This window comes from Acomys russatus, chromosome 10 (genome assembly GCF_903995435.1).
Source record: "Acomys russatus chromosome 10, mAcoRus1.1, whole genome shotgun sequence".
Taxonomy (NCBI): domain Eukaryota; kingdom Metazoa; phylum Chordata; class Mammalia; order Rodentia; family Muridae; genus Acomys; species Acomys russatus.
Genome location: NC_067146.1, coordinates 68,379,673 through 68,401,963, shown reverse-complemented (window position 1 = coordinate 68,401,963; position 22,291 = coordinate 68,379,673). Strand labels below are relative to the sequence as shown.

The window sequence follows — 22,291 nt, the reverse complement described above, 5'->3', positions numbered from 1 at the left end:
ATTTGTGTTCTTATTTTACTTATATGCTTTTTTCCTCCATGTTTGCATGTGTGCCACACGGGTTCCAGGTACCCACGGAGGTCAGAAGTGACTGTTGGATCCCCTGGAACTGGAGTTAAAGATGTTTGTGAGCCACCATGTGAGTGTTAGGGCCTGAACCCAGGTCCTCTTCAAGGGCAACAGGTGCTCTTAATGCTGAACCATCTCTCCAGCCCACACACTTTGCTTTTGTTACTAAAGTTCTGTGAAGGCAAATATTATAATCTGCACAAATTAGAACCAGATGTTTGGTGAGGTTTGCGATAATGAAGTCCATCACATATTGCTCAATTTGGGACATTAAAAAAAAGAAAGAAAGAAAGAAAGAAAAGATATAATCTTGGGCCTCAAAATGAGACAAAATGAGTCACCAGTGATTAGTTATCTCCAGGAGAGGAATCAGGCACTGTTCAGAAGCATTGGTTCCATCTTTTCAGGTAAACAACTTATAACCTCTTGTGGAATACACAGCATGGCACAATGTGGCTTCGTGTCTAGTGTCTTTTCATGCTTAACATATTATCAGTAGTGGAAGTGGAGAAACAGGCTGAACCTAAGGCATTTGCTGACATCCTAGTTGATAGGTGACAGAATCGAACTTTGAACCCAGATGCTGCTTTCCTTCAAAGCCCAGGTAACAAAAATCCTGTCGAGTGGCATAGCCATGCCCATTGTATAAAGATCTGGGTGGCTTTGTAACGTACTAGTCAAACAACTAAATGTAATGTCATGTCTTGAACTCTGGGTGTCCAAGAAGTTCCATTCTCGTAGAGGTCAAGAGCATGCTGGGCAAGTGTATGTCCCCATAGGGCTCCAGATGAGGATACACTAAGGTTGGACTACCCACCAAAAGTGGGTGGAGATGGGAAGGGTTGGCAGTTCCTGGGTCTAGTTGTCCCAGGCAGATCTAGCTTAAGATCCCTGTAAATGGAGACCACGCAGATACAGCTCAGTGTGGCTGAAGGGGCCCACCAGCTTACCCCCATTAAAAACCAACAATAACAAAACCAACGAACAAAAAAAAAGAGTGGGGGAACTTGTTGAGCAGTCACACTGGGATGGCATCCTAGAGGGAAATTTTTAAATATATTTAAATCAAGTAGAAAATGTGACATGTATGCATACTGTGATAATTTAACATTTATTACTCACTGTACATGTGAGGTTCTCTGCAGATGTGGAGGGAGGGCCCCCAGGACCTGAGTCACTCCTGATAATTTTTAAATGGACTATGTCCTTTTAGCCATGTTTCTGAAAAAACCGTGCTGCTCCCAGTGCGAACACTTTCCATTTTGCTCTGTAATGAGAATACTTTCATTCCTTTAATGTTTGCTGTTTTCCTTTGATCTAACAATTTCTGTTCAAATTTCACAGTTTTCTGTAGCTTTAGGATTCAAAGAACCGATTACCCTGCTGGGAGCGTGAAATGGATTAAAAATATATATATCTGCATGACATTTCCTCCCAGTGAAATTAATTTAGGTTTAAATACAGGAGGATGGCACATATCTGCTTCAGTGTTTCTTTCACACACCTACAGTTCTTTATCCTGAAAGGATACAGTTGCACCTGCTGCAGTCTTAGTCTTTTGTGAGGATTCTTTCAAGGGCTAGAGGACCTCTTTCTTTGTGTAAGCCTGATGCCACCTTTGCGATGTCTCTATTTCTTTGAACACTGGTCTCAGAAGCCCAATGGACTTTTGGGGCCAGTGACTGGGGTACTTAAGTGAAGCCAGATTGGCTCCCTGGGTGCTTCAGGAGAGGCTTCCTTTGGCAGGACAAGGGCCTTCGGTTCCGGAGCAACAAAGAGCAAATTGGAGGCTGGTGAAAGGGTCGCTCCCCAGCCTTGGTGGCATCCTGGCCTGCTTCTACCCAGCACCTAGTCCACAGAGACTCCGCCTTCGCCTCCCCACCCCCGCTGTGTGGCTGCTCCAGAGCCCAGAGCTTGCTGCCAGTTCCACAACCTTCCTCCTACGACCCCTCCATCCCCCTCTAACCCGGGAAGCAACGCGGTACAGTGCTGCCCGGCCTGCCTCGGGTCCCTGGCGACGTGCCCAACACCTCGGGGCAGGCTACTAGTCCTGTCCTTCCACACCCCGAGGTCCGCTGCCTCCCCTTGCAGCTAAGGGTGCAGGAGCTGTCAAGCCGGCGGAGCGGATTCAGCCCGGAGCGCCGGCGTTCCTGTCTTTCCTTTGTGTACGCGCGAGAGTCGGGTTCGGGCGGAGGGAGAAGGGGGAGGTCGCAGTCTATCTGTCTCCCCCGCCTTTGCCCGGACCGCTCGAAGTGCGCCGGGGCGGCGGAGGCGGGATCCCGAGAGCCGGTGCCCGGAGCCGCGGGGCGCTCCGGTTCCAGTAGCGCGCAGGGAGCTGGCCCCGGGTGAGGACCGTGAGAGCGGTGGTCCCATCCTCCCGCCCGGCTGCCCGGGCCTCGCGGCGCCCCTGCCACCCGACGCCCGCAGCGGAGCGCACCCCGGCCCTGAGAGGGACGGCGAGCACGAATAAATAGCGGCGGCAGCAGCGCGTCATCTGGCGGAGCAGGAAGTGCAGACAGAGTCCGGAGGCTGGTGCTTCCCGCGCGTCCCCAGGACTTTGCCATGGGCTGGGGGCCGCGCGGGCTGCGAGCGGCCGACCGAGGGCAGCGGCGACGCCGCCCGCATCGGGACTGAGCGAGCGGTGACGCGCGGCGCAGAGATGGCAGCGTCCAGCAACTCCAGTTTGTCCGGCTCTTCCGTGTCCTCCGGTGAGTTTCTGCGCGCGGTTGCCCGTGCGGGTATGGAGAGTCTACCTGTGGCCGTCCCGCCCGCTCTAGGAAAGGGCAGCGTGGGACACGAGCGTCCCACGGGACACTTGTTAGGGTGGCCCTCACACTGGTGCCCCAGCACCTCCGTGTCTGACCTGTGACAGCTCAGAGGTGGAACGCGAGGGCATCCTAGGCGTGCAGACCAGGGTTCTGGGGCTCCTGTCGAGCAATAACAGCAAGCGGTCTCGCACTTTCTGCACAGCTGGAACAGGGGCAGACGACTCTGGGAAGGTGAGGGCGAAGCTGGCCTGGGGACCTGTCTGCCTTGGCGCCTGCTAAGCTAGATACCCAGAACCAAAGAAGGGTGCAAACCCTTGCTCCTTGCAGACTCGGATTTCTTTGTTTGTTTCAGAAATTAGCTCCTTGGAGACACTTGGGGCATGGGTTTGAGAGAGCAGCCAGAAGGAAAATGTGCTTTGCTCTTCTGACTCAAGTGGGATAGTGGAAGGGAGGTCTAGCCCAGCCTCTCTGACTCCTGGCATGGTGAGTGTGAGTGTGTGTGTGTGTGTGTGTGTGTGTGTGTGTGAGAGAGAGAGAGAGAGAGAGAGAGAGAGAGAGAGAGAGAGAGAGAGGGGCTGTGAGCCAGAGACACACAGAGAGCATGTGTGTGAATGGGGGCTCTAGACATGGTCTTTTACTACGCTGTAATTTTACTTTCAAGGCTTCCAACTTTTTTTTTCTGTGTTAAATGAGGCTGGGTGAAGAAAGGGGCTTTCAGCTTTTCTATAGTTGATCAGCAGGTCTAATTGGAGAGAAAAAAAATGATAATGAGTGTGAAGGCATAAGAATCAATGGAGGCAGCCCCACTGGTTTCTGAACATGACAGGTTTCTAATCAGAATGATGCATTAGGCACACTTCCACTACTCCTTTGGTCATTGAAGACTTTAATAAGAAACCCTGAATGGATGGCTGGTAAGACATTTCGTGTGGTATACAGAATTCAAGGGTCAAAGACAGGCTTGAAGCCCTAGTGGGAAAGCTCAGTCTATTAATACTGTATGGTGTCATGTTAGGTTCTTTTTTTTTTTTTTTTTAATTCTCCAAAAATTAAACTCTTGAGTGGGAGGACAGAAAGGCAAGCATAAAAGGAGCCGCATCTGTGGACATGATACTCACCAAACTGTAAACACAAGGTGACTGTGACCAAGGTGCAGCTGTGATGTCGCACAAGGTGTTCTCTTGAAAGCTGTCTGCTATCTTGCTATCTCCCCCCACCCCCCACAGGTTTAGTCCCAGGGAAATGACACTTCCTTTAATGATTGTTGCCATCTAATAAAAACAGCATTGTTAGGTGTCCGGTAGTTTGAGCTGCTGGCAGTAGCGGCTGGTGGGCAGAGCAGTCAGCTCTTATTAAGAACAGCAACAAGTTGACCGCCTGTGGTTTTAATTCTGAGAACTCAGCAAATGCTACGGCTTATTTTTAGTACCCCTCAAACCACTGCTGCTGCGTTTCAATTCATTTTGGTTGCCTAACATTGAATTTAAAATGCAGAGATGTTGGTTTCCTATTAGCACATGTTTCTCTTCTCCCCCTCCCCAAACTGCACCCCCCCCAAAGACTGCCCATTAGATGAACTGAGGGGAAAAAAAGCAGCAACTGGGCAGACTGAGAAAGGATGAGGAGATAGAGTGGTCCCAGAATTAACTGGAGACCTGGATTACTGATGCTGTGGGATCTGAATATTTGGATCTTGATACAGTTTAAGAAACCTGATTGAAAAATCCTAAGCCAGCCCCAGTCCTGGGAAGACTCAGCTGCTCAAAGAAGCCAGGAGCTTCAGAGGGTGGTAATTGTCTTGCAGAGAGGGGAGGCGAGTTTACCCAGTCCTTCTCTCTCCCGGTTTATGAACTGCTGTTTTTAATCCTATTGGAAACTGGGAAATTGCATGAAACCTGAAATGCAAAGGGTGGACATGAATCTATTTACTATTTTATGTAAATCAACCCGACCTGTGGGTACAGATAGCTCAGTTCACCAATTCATCAGACACTTTGTCTTGCAAAATATAAAATCATAGTTCTTTTTAAAGCACGGTTACCATTGTGTGGATAATGAATAATTCAGAGGACACAGGCAATTCACACCTGTGAGAGGTGTTGAGTAGCAATGAATGGAGCCTGCTTCCCAGAGCAGCTGGGTTCTCTTAGGCAAAGGCCAGGGTCTGAGGAAGTAGGGCACTCTGGGAACCCATTAGTCACCATGCTGAAGGGCCAACTGTGGGCCAGGCTTGAGCTTGAAGGCTTAGCAAGGGAGATAATTCTAGCCTTCCTTATAGCTTCAAAACTTCTGAGATCATTGTATTTGAGTCCTGGCTCCAGTGCTGACCAGGGAGGTATCCTGGGGTGGGTTACTTAATTTTTCCTAGCTTCAGTTTCCTCATTAAATCAGTATGCTGAGTTTTTGGCACAGGGTCTAATGCATGGGTGTGCTTGATGTAGAGGCTGGCGGGGGTGGGGGTCGGGGGGGGGGGATGGCTCAGTGGTCAAGAGCAATGGCTGTTCTTCCTGGAGGATCTGAGTTCACTCCCCAGTATCAATGGTACATCAAAAGGCTCACGACAACCTGTAACCCCAGGTTCAGGAGATACGATGCCCTCTTCTGGGCTCCACAGACACCTACTATGTAGTGTGTGGGCATGCATGTGCATGCAACACACACACACACACACACACACACACACACACACACACACATTTGCACTTGGGAGTGTGGGTGATGCATGCATGCCATGCCCACACACAAACACGTAAATTAAAATACTCTTTCAAAAAAGAGACTGTATGTTGCAAACAGGTGATCCTTCGAGGGTTGAAGTGAAGGTGTTCAAGGGCTTCTTCAACCACGGCTGTTGAAAGAAGCTCCATGCCTAGTGCACAGAAAACCTGTCTCTTCCTTCATATGCTGTCCTGGGGTTTCTGTTGCTGCGACGAAACACCATGACCAAAATGCAAGTTAGGAGAAAAGGGTTTGTTTCCTGTACACTTCCATATTGCTGTTCATTACCAAAGGATGTTAGGACAGGAACTCAAGCAGGAGGCAGGAGCTGATGCAGAGACCATGGAGGGGTGCTGCTTACTTACTGGCTTACTCTCCATGACTTGCTTAGCCTGCTTTCTTATAGAACCCAGGAGCACCAGCCCAGGTATGGCACCATCCACAATGGGCTGAGGTCCCCCCCTCACCCCTCCTCCCATGATCAGTAATTGAGACAATGCTTTTACAGCTGGATCTCACGGAGGCATTTCCTCAATGGAGGCTCCTTCCTCTCTGGTAACTCCAGCTTGTGTCAAGGTGACACACAAAACCAGCCAGTACATGGGGTGAATTTAATCTTGGGTTTGGGCTCCATTAAGGAAACATTTATTGAGCGTGTTCCAGGTTTCAGGCATAGCTCTGTGTGCCTGCATCGAAAAGGTAACTAAGTCAAGAGGCTCCCTGAGAAGCAGCAACTCCTGGCCTGTGTTCTAGAGAGAGAGAGAGGCAGTGCACTCTGTAGAGGGGTGCGCAGGGCAAGGGAGGGAATGCTTCATCTGCTGTGGCCAGTGAAGGCCACACAAGCACTGGACATTGATGGATGGAGCTTTCCAGAGTGTGGCCAGAGAGAGGCATTTCAGGAAGACAGAGAGCTTAAACCCAGGCCTGGAGATGGCGTAAGTCTGTGACTTTTCTTGGGGCATTGATCCCTTTTCCTGGTGGGTGGGGAGCCCTCTTGGAGGCTTTGCTAAGATGATCCTGGAGTCAAGGATGAACTTGGACATCTGAGGCTCTAGTAAAGGAACAGCTGCCTTCTGCAGGGCCCCTGTATGGCCAAACCCTGTCTCCAGGGAGCTGCCAAGAGAATGAAGTTTGCCGCTTTGCAAGGAGGGAAACCGTCTTCATTTGCTCAGCCTAAGCTCAAGGTTCTCTGACCTGAATGATCTCTGTTGATGTGTTGATTAACCGTATCGCCCAAGTGGGTCTTTGTGCCTGTCACCCATGGACACATGGTGAATGCAGTCATCAGGCTAACATTAACTGAAAAATATATTTTCTGAGACCTCTTCAGAATTTTCTTCTGGAGGATTCAAGTTATGTGTACAAGGAACTGACATGCCTCTGTGTCGATGATGACCACTGATAATTAAATTTCACAATCACCTAGATTGGCAAGAAGGTTTGATTCCTTTTATTGTTTTAAATCACCCACAGACACACAGAAGTCAGTATCTTTAAGATTTTATATAGCCTGCTGTACTTGATCATATCCAGAAATAAACTGGCTGATTTGAAACAGTATTCTCAATAACCATGGGTCACATTCGCTTTTATAATTAAAATAAGAACTTTTTTGCATATTGGTAATGTGATTGCCAAGTGGGTAATTTCACAATCAAGAAAGTGAAAAAAGAAAAAAAAAAAGCCCATGCAATGAAGTAAACAAATGAGATATTTTCTAGTAACTAAACAAGTTAGAATATTAAGTATTAAAGAGACCCCCTGGATAAGAATTTAACATTTTTGAAAACACAAGCACATGGTATTATTAAAATGGAGTCAGCCATTTTTACAACAGGAAAGCGGTTAAAATCAGCACAGTGAACTGTCCTCAAAACCTTAATTGAAGTAGCACTTGAAAGGAGTGAGAACGTGGATTTTACAGAGCAGCACTGAGGGCAGAGAGGCGGCACTGTGTTCTGCTGTCACTTTGGTGTTGACCCTAGACGTCACAAGCAGGAACATTTCTTATTTGTTAGCGGGAAGGTGTGCCCAGGGACATCCACAGAAACTCTTGCACTTTGGCATCTGGGAACCACTAATGTGTGTGTAGTTAGATGTTGCATGAATCTGGTATCCGCCGGGGCACCATGAAGGAGGCAGACCTGCACACTGAGAAGTCTTTTGGGTCCTTGGACACCAGAACACTTCTTCTGTAATACTCAGTTATGTGTGGAAGACATTGCCTTGCTTTTGAGTGATAGTTGGGGAAGAAACATGACGGCCATCTATATTAGAAGGAAGTTAGTCATTGGTTTCATTTTAAATCACATGCACAATAATTGGAATTAAAACAAAATCACAAATAAAAAGTTGTAAAACTAAGATTAATGCTGAGGGAGAAACCAGTCTCTCACGTGATGTACACCTGCTTTCCTTGTGGTCATTTCTCATCTGATTGAACTTTCTTGCCTCCACTGCCCACTTGTAGTAACTCAGATGAGCCCAGTAGGACAATCTTCTTAAACATAAATATTTGGTATGGTTTTGCAGGTTGACAGACTGGTCACCAGCCCCGATGCTACAGGAAGCAATGGGACTTTTGGGAGACAGGGCCTACAGAGTTGAGGGCATGCCTCTTTCTCCCCCTGCCTGCCAGGAGGTGAACAGCTCTCCTCTGCAGCCTGTTTTCTGCCACAAGGCTCTGCTCCACAACAGACCTGCTAATTGACCGCAGGCTGAAGCGGCTGAGACCATGAGCCTAAATAAACCTCGCTACTCTAAGTATCTCAAGTATTTTGTCATGGCAGCTGCAGACTGACAGGAGGATGCAGCCTTCTAGTATTTGAATGGGGACACACCGATTTGTGTGTTTTGCTGAGGTGCCAGTTCCCCCAGCTAGTCCCATGAAGTGTGTATGTGACTTTTTCCTTGTTTGACTTGTGAAGGATGGAACCATCAGGTATTTTCCAAGGCCAACCTGCCTATGGTTTAACTGGGACAATGTGTACTCTTAACTGCTACCTGGGGCCAGACTTCAGTGTTGGTCTCTACTGAGGGACATCTGCTACTCAGCAGGGTGGCCTGTTGTCCCTACACAGTAGTATCAACAACCGGACGTTTAGTTGGAAAAGATGCACAGTGTTGTGCTGGTATGTTTGGGGAAAGAAGTTTCTGCCAAGAGATCAGTATTCCTGCCAAGGTATGTACAAAGAACGAAAAAGTGGTCCTAGCATTAGGTTGGCAAATGATTGCTAACGGTCACCCATCACTCACCAGTCACTTATCTCTGAGGAGTCTGTTTGTATTTCCTGGCTTCTAATATGCACTCTGGCTCTTACCTTCCTTCTCTTCTTCTCTGTCTGCCTCTGTTCCTTCCTTCCTTTTCCTTCCTTTTCCACTTGTTTAGAAATAAATTCACAAATTCCATATTTGGCTTACCTCGCATTCAACCCTGTCTAAATCCCCTGGGATCTTCCACCTTTCCTTTTAGAGGCCATGTGGGAGATAAAGCTGGTTGGAAGGAACAGAACACAACTGTGTGCCTCTAAGTGACTAGCAGGAGTTTATACAACTTGGCCATGGTGAGAAGAAGCCAGCCTCTGTTAGGATTGTACTAGCCCCATGGGCAGTCAACTCTACCAGGGACTTCTGTTACTGTCCTCTACGGGGGTTGGGTGGGTATGAGGCCAATGGCCTAGGATGTGACCATTGGCATATGGGAGTACTTCTTGCTGGGGACATAGGGAGAGTTTCCACTAGTTCCTTGTACAGATAACCAGCTTTCTTCCTCACAGTTAATCACACAGCAAGCACAGTGGATGCTGAGCTATGGATTTAGTCACATGGCATATGACTTAGTTGCAGCCTTGCCTTGTTTCAACAGGTAGGCCTGTCAGTCATCCAGCCTCACCCCCTTTGCCGTATGCTATCAGCAGCATAAATTATTAATTTAAAACAACCAGTGTGGCTAATCCTTTGTCCGCTAATAAATGAGTCAGGCTGAGCAGGTTTGGAGTGCAGCAGAGCTTGGGGGTTGCTTAGCAGATCCTGAGCTTCGGTGCCTGTGAAGATCAAGGTCCAAAGAACTCAGGACGACCTGTCCACTGGACCTAGCTGAGTCCAGTATGACTCAACTAGGTCACAGCGGGGTTGACTGTTCCCCAGAGCCCTAATTCCCACACACCAACTCTTTAGCCTATTTCCTTGCTCAAGCCAAAGAGTGGCATCAACCTTAGGATTTATCGAAGACTTCCTTTCCTGTCTGGCTTCATGGAGGATGTTCTGCTTCATTGTGCGGTACTTCAAACAAGGAGACACGCAGCCCTTTGTGTTTTACGTGGACCTTGCATGTTGTGGAGGCACCAAGACTTGAGTGAGTCCGACCTGCTCTGTGTAATGCTGCTTTAGCCACAGAGGCCATTAGCCACAGGTGGCTACTGCCATCTACATTTGAAAGAAAAAAATCTCCTCGGTTCCTCTAGAACATCTGACTGCTCAAAAGCACACATGGCCAGTGGCTACTATATTGGATCGCACATTTCTATCATTGTGGGGGAAAAAAAGTCCTTTTGGGTGATGTGGGTGTACAAAGTTCCTAGACAGAGGGCTAAGTGATAAAGATGAATAAGCCGAAGACAGAAAGCGCCATGGTGTGCCGTCCCATTTCTGTATTCCTTTGAATTTCTAGCTCAAGTTTTCTAGTTAATTTTGCAAGCTGACCTTTTTTTCCCCTTTTTTCTTTTTTCTTGTTTAGTTTTTTCGAGACAGGGTTTCTCTGTGTAGCCTTGGCTGTCCTAGACTCGCTTTGTAGACCAGGCTGGCCTCGAACTCATAGCGATGATCCTCCTGCTTCTGCCTCCCAAGTGTTGGGATTAAAGGTGTGTGCCACCACGCCCCACATGCAAGCTGACTTTTAAAAGAGAGTGCTTTTTATATAACTTTGAGGAGAACTGTGGAGTAATGGCCAAAGGGGGATGATGGTTAGAATAATTAAAATGTCTGTGATCTCCTTTTTAGTCTTGAAGTTTGATTCAAGTTTATAAAAAAAGAAAAGAGAAGAAAAAGGCTGTTGTTTTCTTACTGGTAACTTGATTTCTTTTTTTTTTAAATAAATCCACAGCGAGCTTTAATTTCAGCCTCAAAGAAAAAAATGCCTATGTCTAGAAATATCTGGGTCTCTTAATTGTATCTTTTCTAAGGCATCATAAAGGAAATAGAAAAATTGTGACTCTGTGGACTGAGGTTACTAACTGCAAATCCAAGCCGTGCTATCTGAAAGCCTTTTGAACAGCCTGCCCATCAGCAAACTGCCTAGAACTGGCCTCCTTTAGCAGCAGGCCCACTTGTAGAGCAATGCAAATGAATTGGAGATTAAAAAAAAAAAAAAAAAAAAATCAGGTTAGCTTTTTGGAATTTTAAGCTCAAGCAATTTGGAAGAAGTGTCTACAAATAAGATACAGGAACCCTAGTGTTCCTAAGGAAAGTAAGTTTCTCTCCTTGAATGTCTGTTACCTTGAATGTCAGGTACAGCCAAAGTGGAGAGGTGGATGACGTCGTTCAAGTGTCAGTAACTGTCAGAAAGACCACTGGGTTCAGAAACCTGAAAACTGTGATGTTCATAGCTTGGTCTTTATTGACATGAGTTCACGCTGGCTCTCGGGTCTGGGATTCACAGATCTTAGGCAGTTCTCTTCTTGTTGGAGGCCCAGGTTCTTGGTATCATAGTGCGCATGGCTGACCTTTATAGTTCTATAGTACGGACTGCTTCAAGGAAATGAAACCCAGAGCTTCCTTATTGTTTCCGATAACGCCATGCGGGCCATGCAAAGTGCTTTTCCTTGAAACGGTTTTAGTTCTAAAGAGTAAACCCAAGAGACTGTGTTAGGGCGAGGAGTCGGAAGGAAGAACGCGTGGCTTCAGGGAGTCAGTCTCTTGCCGTACCTATCAAAGTGCAGGAGTTGCAGATTCACTTAATAAGAGTCTCATTCTCTGACCTGGATCTGGCCCTGATCGATATGGCAGCCTCATATGGCTAGGGGGTCATTGAATTATGGTCAGCCTCTGAATTATTGATTGCTAAAAGCATCTTGGGGGAGTAAAGGATTTATTTCATTTCACGATGTTCAGGTCGCTGTCACTGAAGAAGTCAGAGCAGGAACTTAAGGTGGGAACCTAGGGCCAGGACTGATGCAGAAAGCTGCTTACTTCCTAGCTTAGTGCTTATAGCTTGCTCTTGTACTATGAGGGACCACCTGCCAAGGATTGGTACCACCTCCAGTGATCTGAGTCCTTCCCCATTTATCATTAACCAAGAGACTGCCTCACAAACTTGCTTTATAGGCCAATCTTTTATTTTTTTTAATTGAAAACAGTTTCTTCATAAAATATATTTTGATCCTTTCCCCTCTGCTGTCCCAACTCCCCCCCAGCCACCCTACCCATTCAACTTTATGTTCTTAAACAAAAAACAAAACAAACAAAAAGCCAAGAAACAATAAAAAAAAAACCCCAAGAAGTCATAACAACACCAAAACTCACAAAATTGAAAATCGAACCAAACAGAGCACCAGTGAGTTAAAATATGCCAAAACCAAACCAAAACCAAACCAAACAAACAAAAAACAAAAACCAAAGCAAAATGAAAGAGTTCACAAAAACATCATCGGCTTCATTTTGTGTTGGCCACCTGCTACTGAGCTTTGGGTCTGCCCTGCAGTGTGGTTGGTATTCCCAGGGATTCTCCATCAGAGAAAAAATGATTTTTCCTTTGCCAAGAGGTGTCAACTGCAGATAGCTTCTTGACTGCAGGTGGCATCCCATGTCCACTTCCTACCCTCAGTGCTGAGACCCCATCAGGCTTGAGCCCGTGCACGTCCTGTGCATGCTGCCACAGTCCCTGTGAGCTATTATGTGCACCAGTCCTGGTGTGTCCTGAAGGCACCGTTTCTATAGGTCAATCTTAGAAAGCCATTTTCCCAATTGAGAAATCCTCTTCCCAAATGACTCTATCTTGTGTCAGTTTAACATAAAACTGACCAACATATGTTTAAAGACAGTATAACAGAAACAAATAAAAAATATCGTATTAGCCTTTAAAAGTACTAAATATATGTTGAAATTACAGTATTTAGATGAAATAAAAATGATATACTTTAAAATTAAATTCACCTGATTTTAAAATGTTAGTGTGACTCCTAGGGCATTTAATATTGTGTGTGTGTGGTTCACAATATCTCTGCAGCAGACAGAACTGGTCTGGCTGGCTCCACTGAGCAATCCTGCTCTATCCTTTACTACAGAGACAGCCAAGCACAGCCTGCTGCTGCACACCCAGGGTCTCCCACCGTATGCTTTCCAGAAAGTGACCTTCTGTCCATTCAAATAACTGAACCCACATCCTGAGGTTCTGATTTCAGGACGTAAAGGCACCATTAGTTATTCTGGCATCTGTGCATGGATCTCGAATTGAAGTGCCAGGCAGAGAGCAGGTTGGGGCATTCCTTAGGTTTCTGCACAGAAGGGTTTTGCTTTCTCTATTGTTTTGTTTTGGAGTCACTGGAATGTCAGGTTTTTACACATCTATTTGTTAAGTTTGTATACACTCTTTCAAAGTCTCCAGTGCTCTGTAGCTGTGTGAGAGTCTGAAGAGACAATTGCTCATCTCTCAGTCTGCTTGTGTGCAAAACTCTTCTCTGACAGTCTCTGGATTGAGGTATCCTGCCATCAGTCTATATATGTATGCGTGTATGTGCATACACACACACACACACACACACACACACACACACACCTTTGTCTATATCTATCTACACAGAGAATGAAAGTAGACCTGCTTCCAAACAAAAGTTATTTCTAACCAAATTTATATTGCATATAAGTTAATACCAAAGGAAATGAAAAGTCAAGCCCAGCATTACTTTTAGTAATGAAAGAATTCACTTGGGATTATGCTAATGATGTGTAGATATTAATACGCATAATACCACTGCCTAATATTGATTTAAGTTGCTCATTCCGATTCATTTTATTATACAAAAATTAGCCATTTTGCTTTACAATGCTTGTCCTCACAGATAGCATTGGGAACATTAAAGCGTGTTTATTATTTGCTGGTTTTCATATGCAGAGGGTACTGTCCTGTCTCCCGTGGCACCTGCCCTCTGACTTGTGAGCTTCTGTTTGGGGCCCTCGTTGGCTTAAACCCATTTCCCTTCCCACCACCTCCCTTGTGGTCAATATCTAGGGTTGAAGCTACTCAGTGACCAAGGAAGTTCATTTCCTCTGTGACATTACTATACTCTGGGTCTGAACTTTGGCCCTATGCTGGTTTGCCACAGCCAAACGAACCTCATGCCTTTCCCCACCCCAGACACAAATTCTTTCTCTGAGTGGGGGAAAAAAAAAATCAACCGAGAGGGGTTTTGTAAACTTGCTGAAATACTATCAGATCATGGCTAGGAACAACCATAGCAACGTAAGGCGTGATGAAGGCTGGGTGTCACTTGCCCTAAGAACACGCTGATAGCTGTAGTCTGTGTTTAGCATTGCATGGCACTGTACTAGCGTGGTGGTTTGTAACAGTGCACAGCAGCCGATCCGGGAGGGGATGCCCTACAGCATCTCCCTTTCATGAATAGCTGAGTGTAAATCTGTCATCCAGAGGTTCCTGGAGTCGTGTCTGACTCCAGCTGGAGTTTCAGCTGCATTGCTTCACACTAATGAATCCCATCCATTTTCTACCCGTGCATGCTTTACACTGGACCCTCTGAAACTCGTTTCTGATGTCCAGTTCTTGGGGTTTGTAAATAAAGGTGCGTGCATCTGAACCTCACACTTTGGATTTCACACTAGCAGAGGGCATTGTTAGTATTCTGCTCCAGTCTGCCTACCTGTGATGTCATACCTGCCACAGGGGCGTGGCTCTGCCCAGGGCCATATAAAAGACAGACCCTCCATGTGTGTGTCTCTCTCCCCTTTCTGTTTCTACTCTTTTTCTCTCTACTTTCTCTCTCTGGGGTACCCCTTCCCCCTTTTCCTCTTCTCCCATGCTCATTTAATAAACTGTATAACGTAATATCTGCCTGGTACCTTGTATTCTATTATCCGCCTTTAATTTATATATATAAAACAACTGTTAACCTAGACCTGCCTAGTCTCCAGTGTCTTGTCTGTAAACTGGGATGCTAAGACTCTGAGAATTGAATATGTAGATGTCTCTGAAAGAGACCTGAAAGTTCATGGGGAAAAAATCCCAACTCTTTGCTCTCAAGACAGAGATTGGCATGGTAGAAAGAGGTTCTAGGTTCCCTTCCTCAGACAGGGGTTATCACTCAGCTCTGGACATTTTCTTAGTACGTTGATGAGCTCTTCTTCAACAGGGTTTCAACCCCTTGGCATGTGATGGAACCAAATCAGCCAGTGTACCCCACATTGCCAATGGCATTTTAAATTAGCTTAGGTAGTTCTCAGGGATGCCACGGTTTATATAATCCTATCCAGAAGACTAGCTCTTTTTTTTTTTTTTTAAGTTAACGTCTATGTAATATGCAGTGCAGATTCTCCTTAATTTATGATGGATAGCATGCAAATAAGCACATTGCAAATGTAAAATATTATAAATCGTGAAAGCATGGTGTCTTAGTTAGAATTTCTATTGCTACGAAGAAACACCATGACCACAACAACTCTTTTTTTAGTATATATATTTTATTAATTTATTCATATTACATCTCAATTGTTATCTCATCCCTTGTACCCTCCCATTCCTCCCTCCCTCCCTCCCATTTTCCCCTTACTCCCCTCCCCTATGACTGTGACTGAGGGGTACCTCCTCCCCCTGTATATGCTCATTGGGTATCAAGTCTGACCACAGCAACTCTCAAAAAGGAAAACATTTAATTGGAGCTGACTTACAGTTCAGAGATATAGTCCACTATCATCATGGCAGGAGGCATGGCAGCATGCAGACACCCATGGTGCTAAAGAAGGGGCCCAGAGCTCTACGTCTGGATAGGCAGGCAGCAGGAAGAGAGAATGATACAGGGCCTGGCTTGAGCTTCTGAAGCCTCAAAGCCCACCCCCGATGACGTACTTCCTCCAACAAGACCGCCCTTACTTCAACAAGGCCACACCTCCTAATTGTTCCTATGAGCCTCAAACTACCACACATGGGATACATCTAGCCTCCTTGAGCATCAGAGCTTAGCACAACACAGCATACTGTGGTGCTGCTGCCTGCCTCCCTCTTCTTCTAACATGGCTGCTGCTGCTGCTGCCTGCCACCACCCTGTGATCACATTGCTGATCAGGGCTTGTGGCTCTGTATCCAACATTCAGGGAGACTATCTGCCTCACAGGAAAAATACCAACGTTTGAAGTATAGTCTCCTGAATGTGCACCACTTTTGTAGCACCATAAAGGCAAATGGTTGTTCTTAGAGAACTGTCTTCATGAGAAAACATGTTCCCAGGGGACCTGCATGCCACGAACCACACAATACAGCGATCAGAAAGCCACTGCACAATTTAGGAGCATGGTTTCTCGTCAGTCTTCCCTGGATTCTTCCTCTTTTCTCTGTCTCGTCCCTCCTGATAAAGTCCACTTCTCTGAATTTTTATGTTTGTTTGTTTTTAAAGTGTGTTTTAAGTGAAGTTTCGAGTGGTGTCTGCCCCACAGTAAGCACTCAGTAAGGAGACATGAGGAGCGTGAACATTTATATGTCAGGCAGCCTGTCCTAGGAGTGCCTACATGCCACTTGTCTAAGGACTAGCCACCTGTTCACACTGGCTCATGCTTCGGTGGTTTTCAGAAAATTGGTCTTCTTTAAATTCACAGTACGCAAATATAACCAGCCATATACAAAGTAGTGCTTTGTATCACTAGACTCCCAACAAAATCAAACCATCTTTTCTGAACCAGGACGTCTTAACTTAATTTGCAGTTCACAAGCCCATTGTGAAAGTGGATAGTGGACACTTAGGAAATGTAAATACAGGAGTTCAGGAAATGTGAATACAGTGATGCAACGTACATGCTACAAAATGAGCTTCAGAAACCCCGTTCACAGAAGAGACACATCCAGGAGAGACAGACCGTAGACTCAGAAGTAGATTCTCTGTTCCTGAGAGGGTTAGAGAAGAAAGTGAGCCACTGCTAATAGATAGGAGTTGTCTTTTGAGACCCTGAAATTATTTAAATTTGACTGTGGTAATGGTGGCGGATATCTGTGAATACAGGGAAAGTCATTAGAATTTGCATTTTTTTAAGCTGATGAATTGTGTAGTGTTTTTAAAAATTGTATCCCAGTAAAGCTATTACTTTTTAAAAATGCCCCCAAAATTAATATAATAAAAACAAGGGTCAGGCACAGTGACACATGCTTTTAATCCCAGCACCTGGGAGGCAGAGCTTGATGTATCTTTGTGAGTTCGAGACCAGCCTGGTCTACAAAGGAGATCCTGTCTCAGCAAAACAACAATAACAAAACCCTAACCAAAACAGCACTAACAACAAAACAAGAAGGCAACATGTTCACAAGTGTTAAGCCCCTAGGAAACCATCCGCAGGACTGGCCCATGCTGGACAGGATGCCAGTGACCACATGGGAGGCATTTAACCCGCACCACTGATCACTTATTCATCACACTGTGATGCTCCCCTTCCCTCCTTCCCTCCCTCCCTCCCCTCCTTACCCACTCTTCCTTGTGGTACTGGGATTGAGTTTGGGGCCCCCCTGCATCCCAGACAGGCACTCTACCACTGAACTATATCCCCAGACCACTTTTTAAACTTTTATTTTGAGATTATGCCTCACCAAGTTGTCCAGACTGACCATAAGCTTGCAATCCTCTCTCGTTCTTCTGAGTAGCCGAAATTAAAAATTACAAGCCAGTCTGGAGCCTTACATCTCGTTTATTTTCACATTCATTTTTATTCTCCAGCCAGTTTATCTCCTGAGGCTAGACCATGACGACCAGTCACTCAGCACCCACTGGGAAAATGACTCCCTTCTCTTCTCTTGTCCCTTAACGCAAGGGCATTCTTCCTCTCACTGAAGAACAGCAGGTCTTTCCCCAATGTTGGACAAGCAATTAACATGTTTTGTGTTTTCATGACTAGTTAGTTAGATTTTTCCAGCTTTCCAAACCCCGGAGGCCAGAGCTGTCCATCCCCCTGTGCCATTGGTAGCCTGGATAGCTGCTGCTCCTACTGTCACAAGAAGGCTGCCTGTGTAGACACTCCTAAGGCAGCTTCTTGTCTGTGCAGATGTTTCTAAGGATATCGCCGGCTGCCTCTTCTGTTATTTCTCGTCAAAGGGCCAGCACCCTTTGATCATGTAAGATCACAGTATTCCACCATGAATGCTTTCTTAGAAAGGGGCAAATGTTGCAGGGGAATAGCTTTCTTGTTTGTTCTGAGAGTGTTGACTTTTATCCTGAACAAGCCAAGAAAAATGTGTGTGATCCAGTCCCATCTAAAATATGAATCAGCACATGCAGGAGCACTTCTGGCCACACAGTCTATGCTACTGACTCTAGTTAATGAGCGTCTTTCAGACACCTGCGGCTTTCCAGTACTGCCTTGCAGAGATGCTCTCCTTTTGCCCTTAATGTGGAGACTGTCAGTTGGACAGTGCTGCCTCTGGCCTGGAGCTGAACGTGGGGTGTCAGCAACAGTGTCTCTGGGACTTGAACATCTTTGTTGGTTCTTTTCTTAAGGTCTCATTGGAGTGTTTTCCTGGCATCCAAAAAGTGGATATGTTCTGTGTGCTTCCCAGGGTGGGGTGAAATCTGACTGCCATCTCTGAATCCCCCTAGGCCAACAGCACACATGTGACAAGTGCTGTGCTGCCCACTGGCCTCTGCAGCTGCCCTGATACCTCACACCATGCATCCTTCTCCTTCCTCAGCCACATGCTGTGTTCTCTTTAACAGAAGAATCCTGGGACCCACTACCCACTCATCCCTCAAGCTCATCTCAGGAAAACAGCAGCATATGTAACACATGCACAGCCCTTCTTCCTGGCCACAGTGCGAGAGTCACATGGGACAGAGCGCCACAGCTTCAACGGCATGCAGTTCTGGGCACTGTGACCTCTTATTGTGTCAGCTTTTCTCTAATGCAGCTCTTCCTTCCTCATGGTGTTTCTTTCCTCGTCAGTCTTAGAATCTTATCTAGATCTCCACCCCACTAATTCTATGGAAAATAAACTTCTGTACCGACAACAAATGTTCCCTTTCCTCATTAGCTACAGTGTTGTCACATACCTAGCTGTGGACCTATCACAGACAAGGTAGTAGGATTCCCATGATGCTCTTCGTCCAGTCCATCTCTTTCTGGGCCATACAGAAGAGGGTTCTGTAAAGACAGAGGGGACCAAGAAGTCTTTGACTGTCATCGTAAAGACAGTTCTAACGGCCTCTCAGGGTCAGAGGAGAGAGCGTGCCCTCCCTTAGCTGAGGCTAAGGCAATTCCAGCCATCCATTCTGGGTTACTATCACTGCCTGAGAAACTGCTTTGTTCTGTACATCAGGAGACCTATACCTTTCCCTGAACCACTTTCTCTTGTTAATGCTCTGTGGTACATTGCTTAGCCTATGGCTCTGGAAAACATAGACCCATCAATGTGGAAAGTGGTCGGACCCCTTACTACTAATGAGAAATGGAACTGTGGGGGTTAAAAGTCTTGGCTCTTGACAGACTAGCACCCCCTGGGCCTGACATACACCGGGGCTGTATTATTAGAACGTCACAGGATAATAGTAGATGACTTTACCTTTCCCAGTTGCTATGGCAAGGATTTTTTTTTTTTTAAGGCTTTCATGTATGAGAAATAGTGATCATTAGCAACTCTTTGTTTTTAAAATGGAAATTCTTGGAAAATTGCTGGAGCTCTGCTGGAAGAGGTGATTGGCACCTGACTGCACGAAGACTTTCAGGTGACTTTTAAAGCAAAGAGAGCAGGCAGCACGCTTGTGGGGGAGCTGCTCCTGTTTCTCATTTTTAGGCCAGGCCAGGCCAGGCTGAGTGAAGAGTTCCCACTTGTTTGAGCTCAGCATTTGCTTTTTGTGTGCCCCGGGGCAAATGACAGTACCAGTTTGTAGCTTTGATGCTCGTTTGGTGAAATGATTAGGTCAGGCTAAATCGTCTGAGAAGGTCTTGAAATTTTTATGATTTTTCTGACTGCCTGTTTCCTCTTGCCAGCTTGTGATGCTGTGGCAGCCGCTCAAGGGAGCAAGGCTGTTTCTACTTCCAGCCACACCCCGACAGGCTTCAAACAGCCCTTTCCGTAGGCAGCACCCGGTTGTGAGATGTGAAGGGCTGGCGTGTGTGTTCTGCATTCACCTTTCATTCCTCACATCGAGCCCCTCAGAGCTACCTCAACTGTGCTCCAAGACAGCGTCATACAATCCTATGTGACCTATGCCAACCAATGCACTTTACCTCACAGTCCAGTGCACACTCACTTGCACAAATGCACAGCATGTTCTGGGTGCCAGAGATAATACTACTGGGGACTAAACAGGCATATGTTCTGGACCTCCTGGATATTTAAAGGCAGATAGTAAATAGAAGAAACAGCATAGGATATATATGCCATCTCTATATAATTATACTGCATATAAAATATATAATTAGAAGGTGGTAGCTTCCATGGGGAGGGGGGAATAAGCTGGAGTGGTGAATAGGGAAGGCACGAGGCAGGTGTTCTGAATTTTGAAACATGTGGCTAGGCAAGGCTTTTCTGAGAGGGTGCCGTTTGAAGATGAGGGAACCATTGTGTGTACTGTGGAGAAAGAGCCCTACCAGGTTCAGAGCAGCAGCTGCTGAGGCTCATGGGAAAATGCAGCTGAAGTGTTGCAGGAACAGAAACAGTGCCAGTGGTCTGGAGTGCAGAGTAATGGGACTAGGCAGAGCAGAGACAAATCATAGCTGGTCTCATTGGGCCTCTACAAAGAGTGCGACTCTTCTAGAGGAGAGGGCCATAAGTGGGCTTAGGCATTAGCAGCCTAACACACCATGCATGTGCACACACACATGCACACTCATGTGTGTCCACACCCATGCACACTCATGTTCTAGTATTGGGTTTTTTTCCATTGTATTAGTAGTTATTCATTTAAAAATTAGTTGTTAGCTGCTGGGAAAGGAAGGGTCAATGCTCTCTAAGAGTGTCACCCCGGGTAAATCAGGCACCAGGCAACGGGAGGCCACACATCCACGAATACTTAGACAGCACAAATTGACCTTGGCGGGCGGGGGGGGGGGACAAATGCTCATGGAAGGAAAGGGGGGTAGATCTGGGAAGAGTTGGGGTGGGAGATGTTGCATATGACCAAAACTAATTGTACAGGAGTCTCAAAGAACTAATAAAAAAATCAGTTCAAGGCTCCCAATTTGATGCCATAATCTACTACAGTATAGTAGATGGCATTTTAAAAACATCATAAATTGACCTTGACCCCCAACAACATGTAGATGCAGCTCACTTGCTCAGGGCATGAATGTGGTACACATAGCATATGGAGACCTTGTGGTCATATAATCATGGTTTTCAAAGCACTCTTGTTTATAATTGAACTCATTACACTAAATAGACATTATTTTATTGGGTGGTCATTTAATTTTTTTGTCTTTTCCTACATATTAGGTGGGCTTTTGTTACCAGTTCATATTTTAAGTAACCCTTTTTTTGCTGTTTAATTACTGTGGAGCATTTTCAAATATTTTAATACGAAGGCAGACACTTAGCTTTAGTGTTGATCACGTCTTACTCTATGCCCGGGTTATTTTGAAACAAATCTCAGTCCTGGCAACCTTGCATATGTAAAAATTCAGTTAGTAACAGAGAGAAGTGGGGAGAGATGAAAGGGGGTGGGGAAAGAAGCGGGGAGAGAGGGAGGGAAGAAGGGAGAGGAGGAGAGTGCATAATTATTACTGTTCTTGTACCTTGTGCGCACACTCACAAAATGTCTGACCGGCAACGTCTTTATTCATTTGTCTGTCGTGGGAAACAGGTGACCTTTATGGATTGGAAGCTCTGGTGGTTTTCTTCCCTCTTGTCCTGGAGGTAGGGTTCTCATTGCTTCCATGAGGAGTAAATGCTTTCCCTCCTCCCAAATACCTCAGTTCACTCCTGTTTTCCCTTGTACTTCCATTTATGCTGAGATTCCGTTTCTTGTCCCATGGCTCTTGAGTAACCGGGAAGGCACTGGTCTTACTCATCTCTGTAATGCCCGGTGACTTAGCATGTTTCCTGGCACCCAGATGTCCTCACATTTTTGTTAGTGCTTTGCTTCCTGTCCTGTGTGGATGTTGGAGGAACCTCTCCCTTGGCCTCCTGGCCTACCACTTCCTTTTGGCCCATATGTTGCAACATTAGCTGACGTTTCTAGGAAACTTCATCTCTCCTAGGATGGGGAGGCTTTCTCACTTGACACTGCCTGTGACAGGAGCCTCCTCCAAGTTTATCCCAGCTCTGACAGAATTCTTCTTTTCTATTCCATGATCTTATATGTCCATCAGTCAGGAGTACTTACTTATTTTATAGCTGCCCTGTTCACCACAAACAAAGCCTGGCTTGCTAGGGTACATTGCTCAGAGCATGGTCACATATGAATATCTCCACAATTTCAGAGAGAGATGACTCCTTCTACAATTGAGTGTATGCCATGTGATAATTTACTATTGACTATCCTTTATTCACTTGATTAAATTTCTCAAATATTTATCTATAAAAATTATCAGGAAGGTGG

The 22,291-nt window shown here is 45.9% G+C and overlaps 1 protein-coding gene across 1 annotated transcript in view; it reads left to right on the top strand.

Annotated features, from left to right (window-relative positions):
- Nucleotides 1-2,562: 2,562 nt before the first annotated feature.
- The window catches only part of Chn2 (chimerin 2), a 261,200-nt gene continuing 241,471 nt past the window's right edge, over nt 2,563-22,291 (top strand). The window contains exon 1 of the mRNA XM_051152338.1: nt 2,563-2,777. Coding sequence (XP_051008295.1) covers nt 2,729-2,777 — 49 coding nt within the window. The 5' untranslated portion in view covers nt 2,563-2,728. The remainder of the gene's footprint in view (nt 2,778-22,291) is intronic.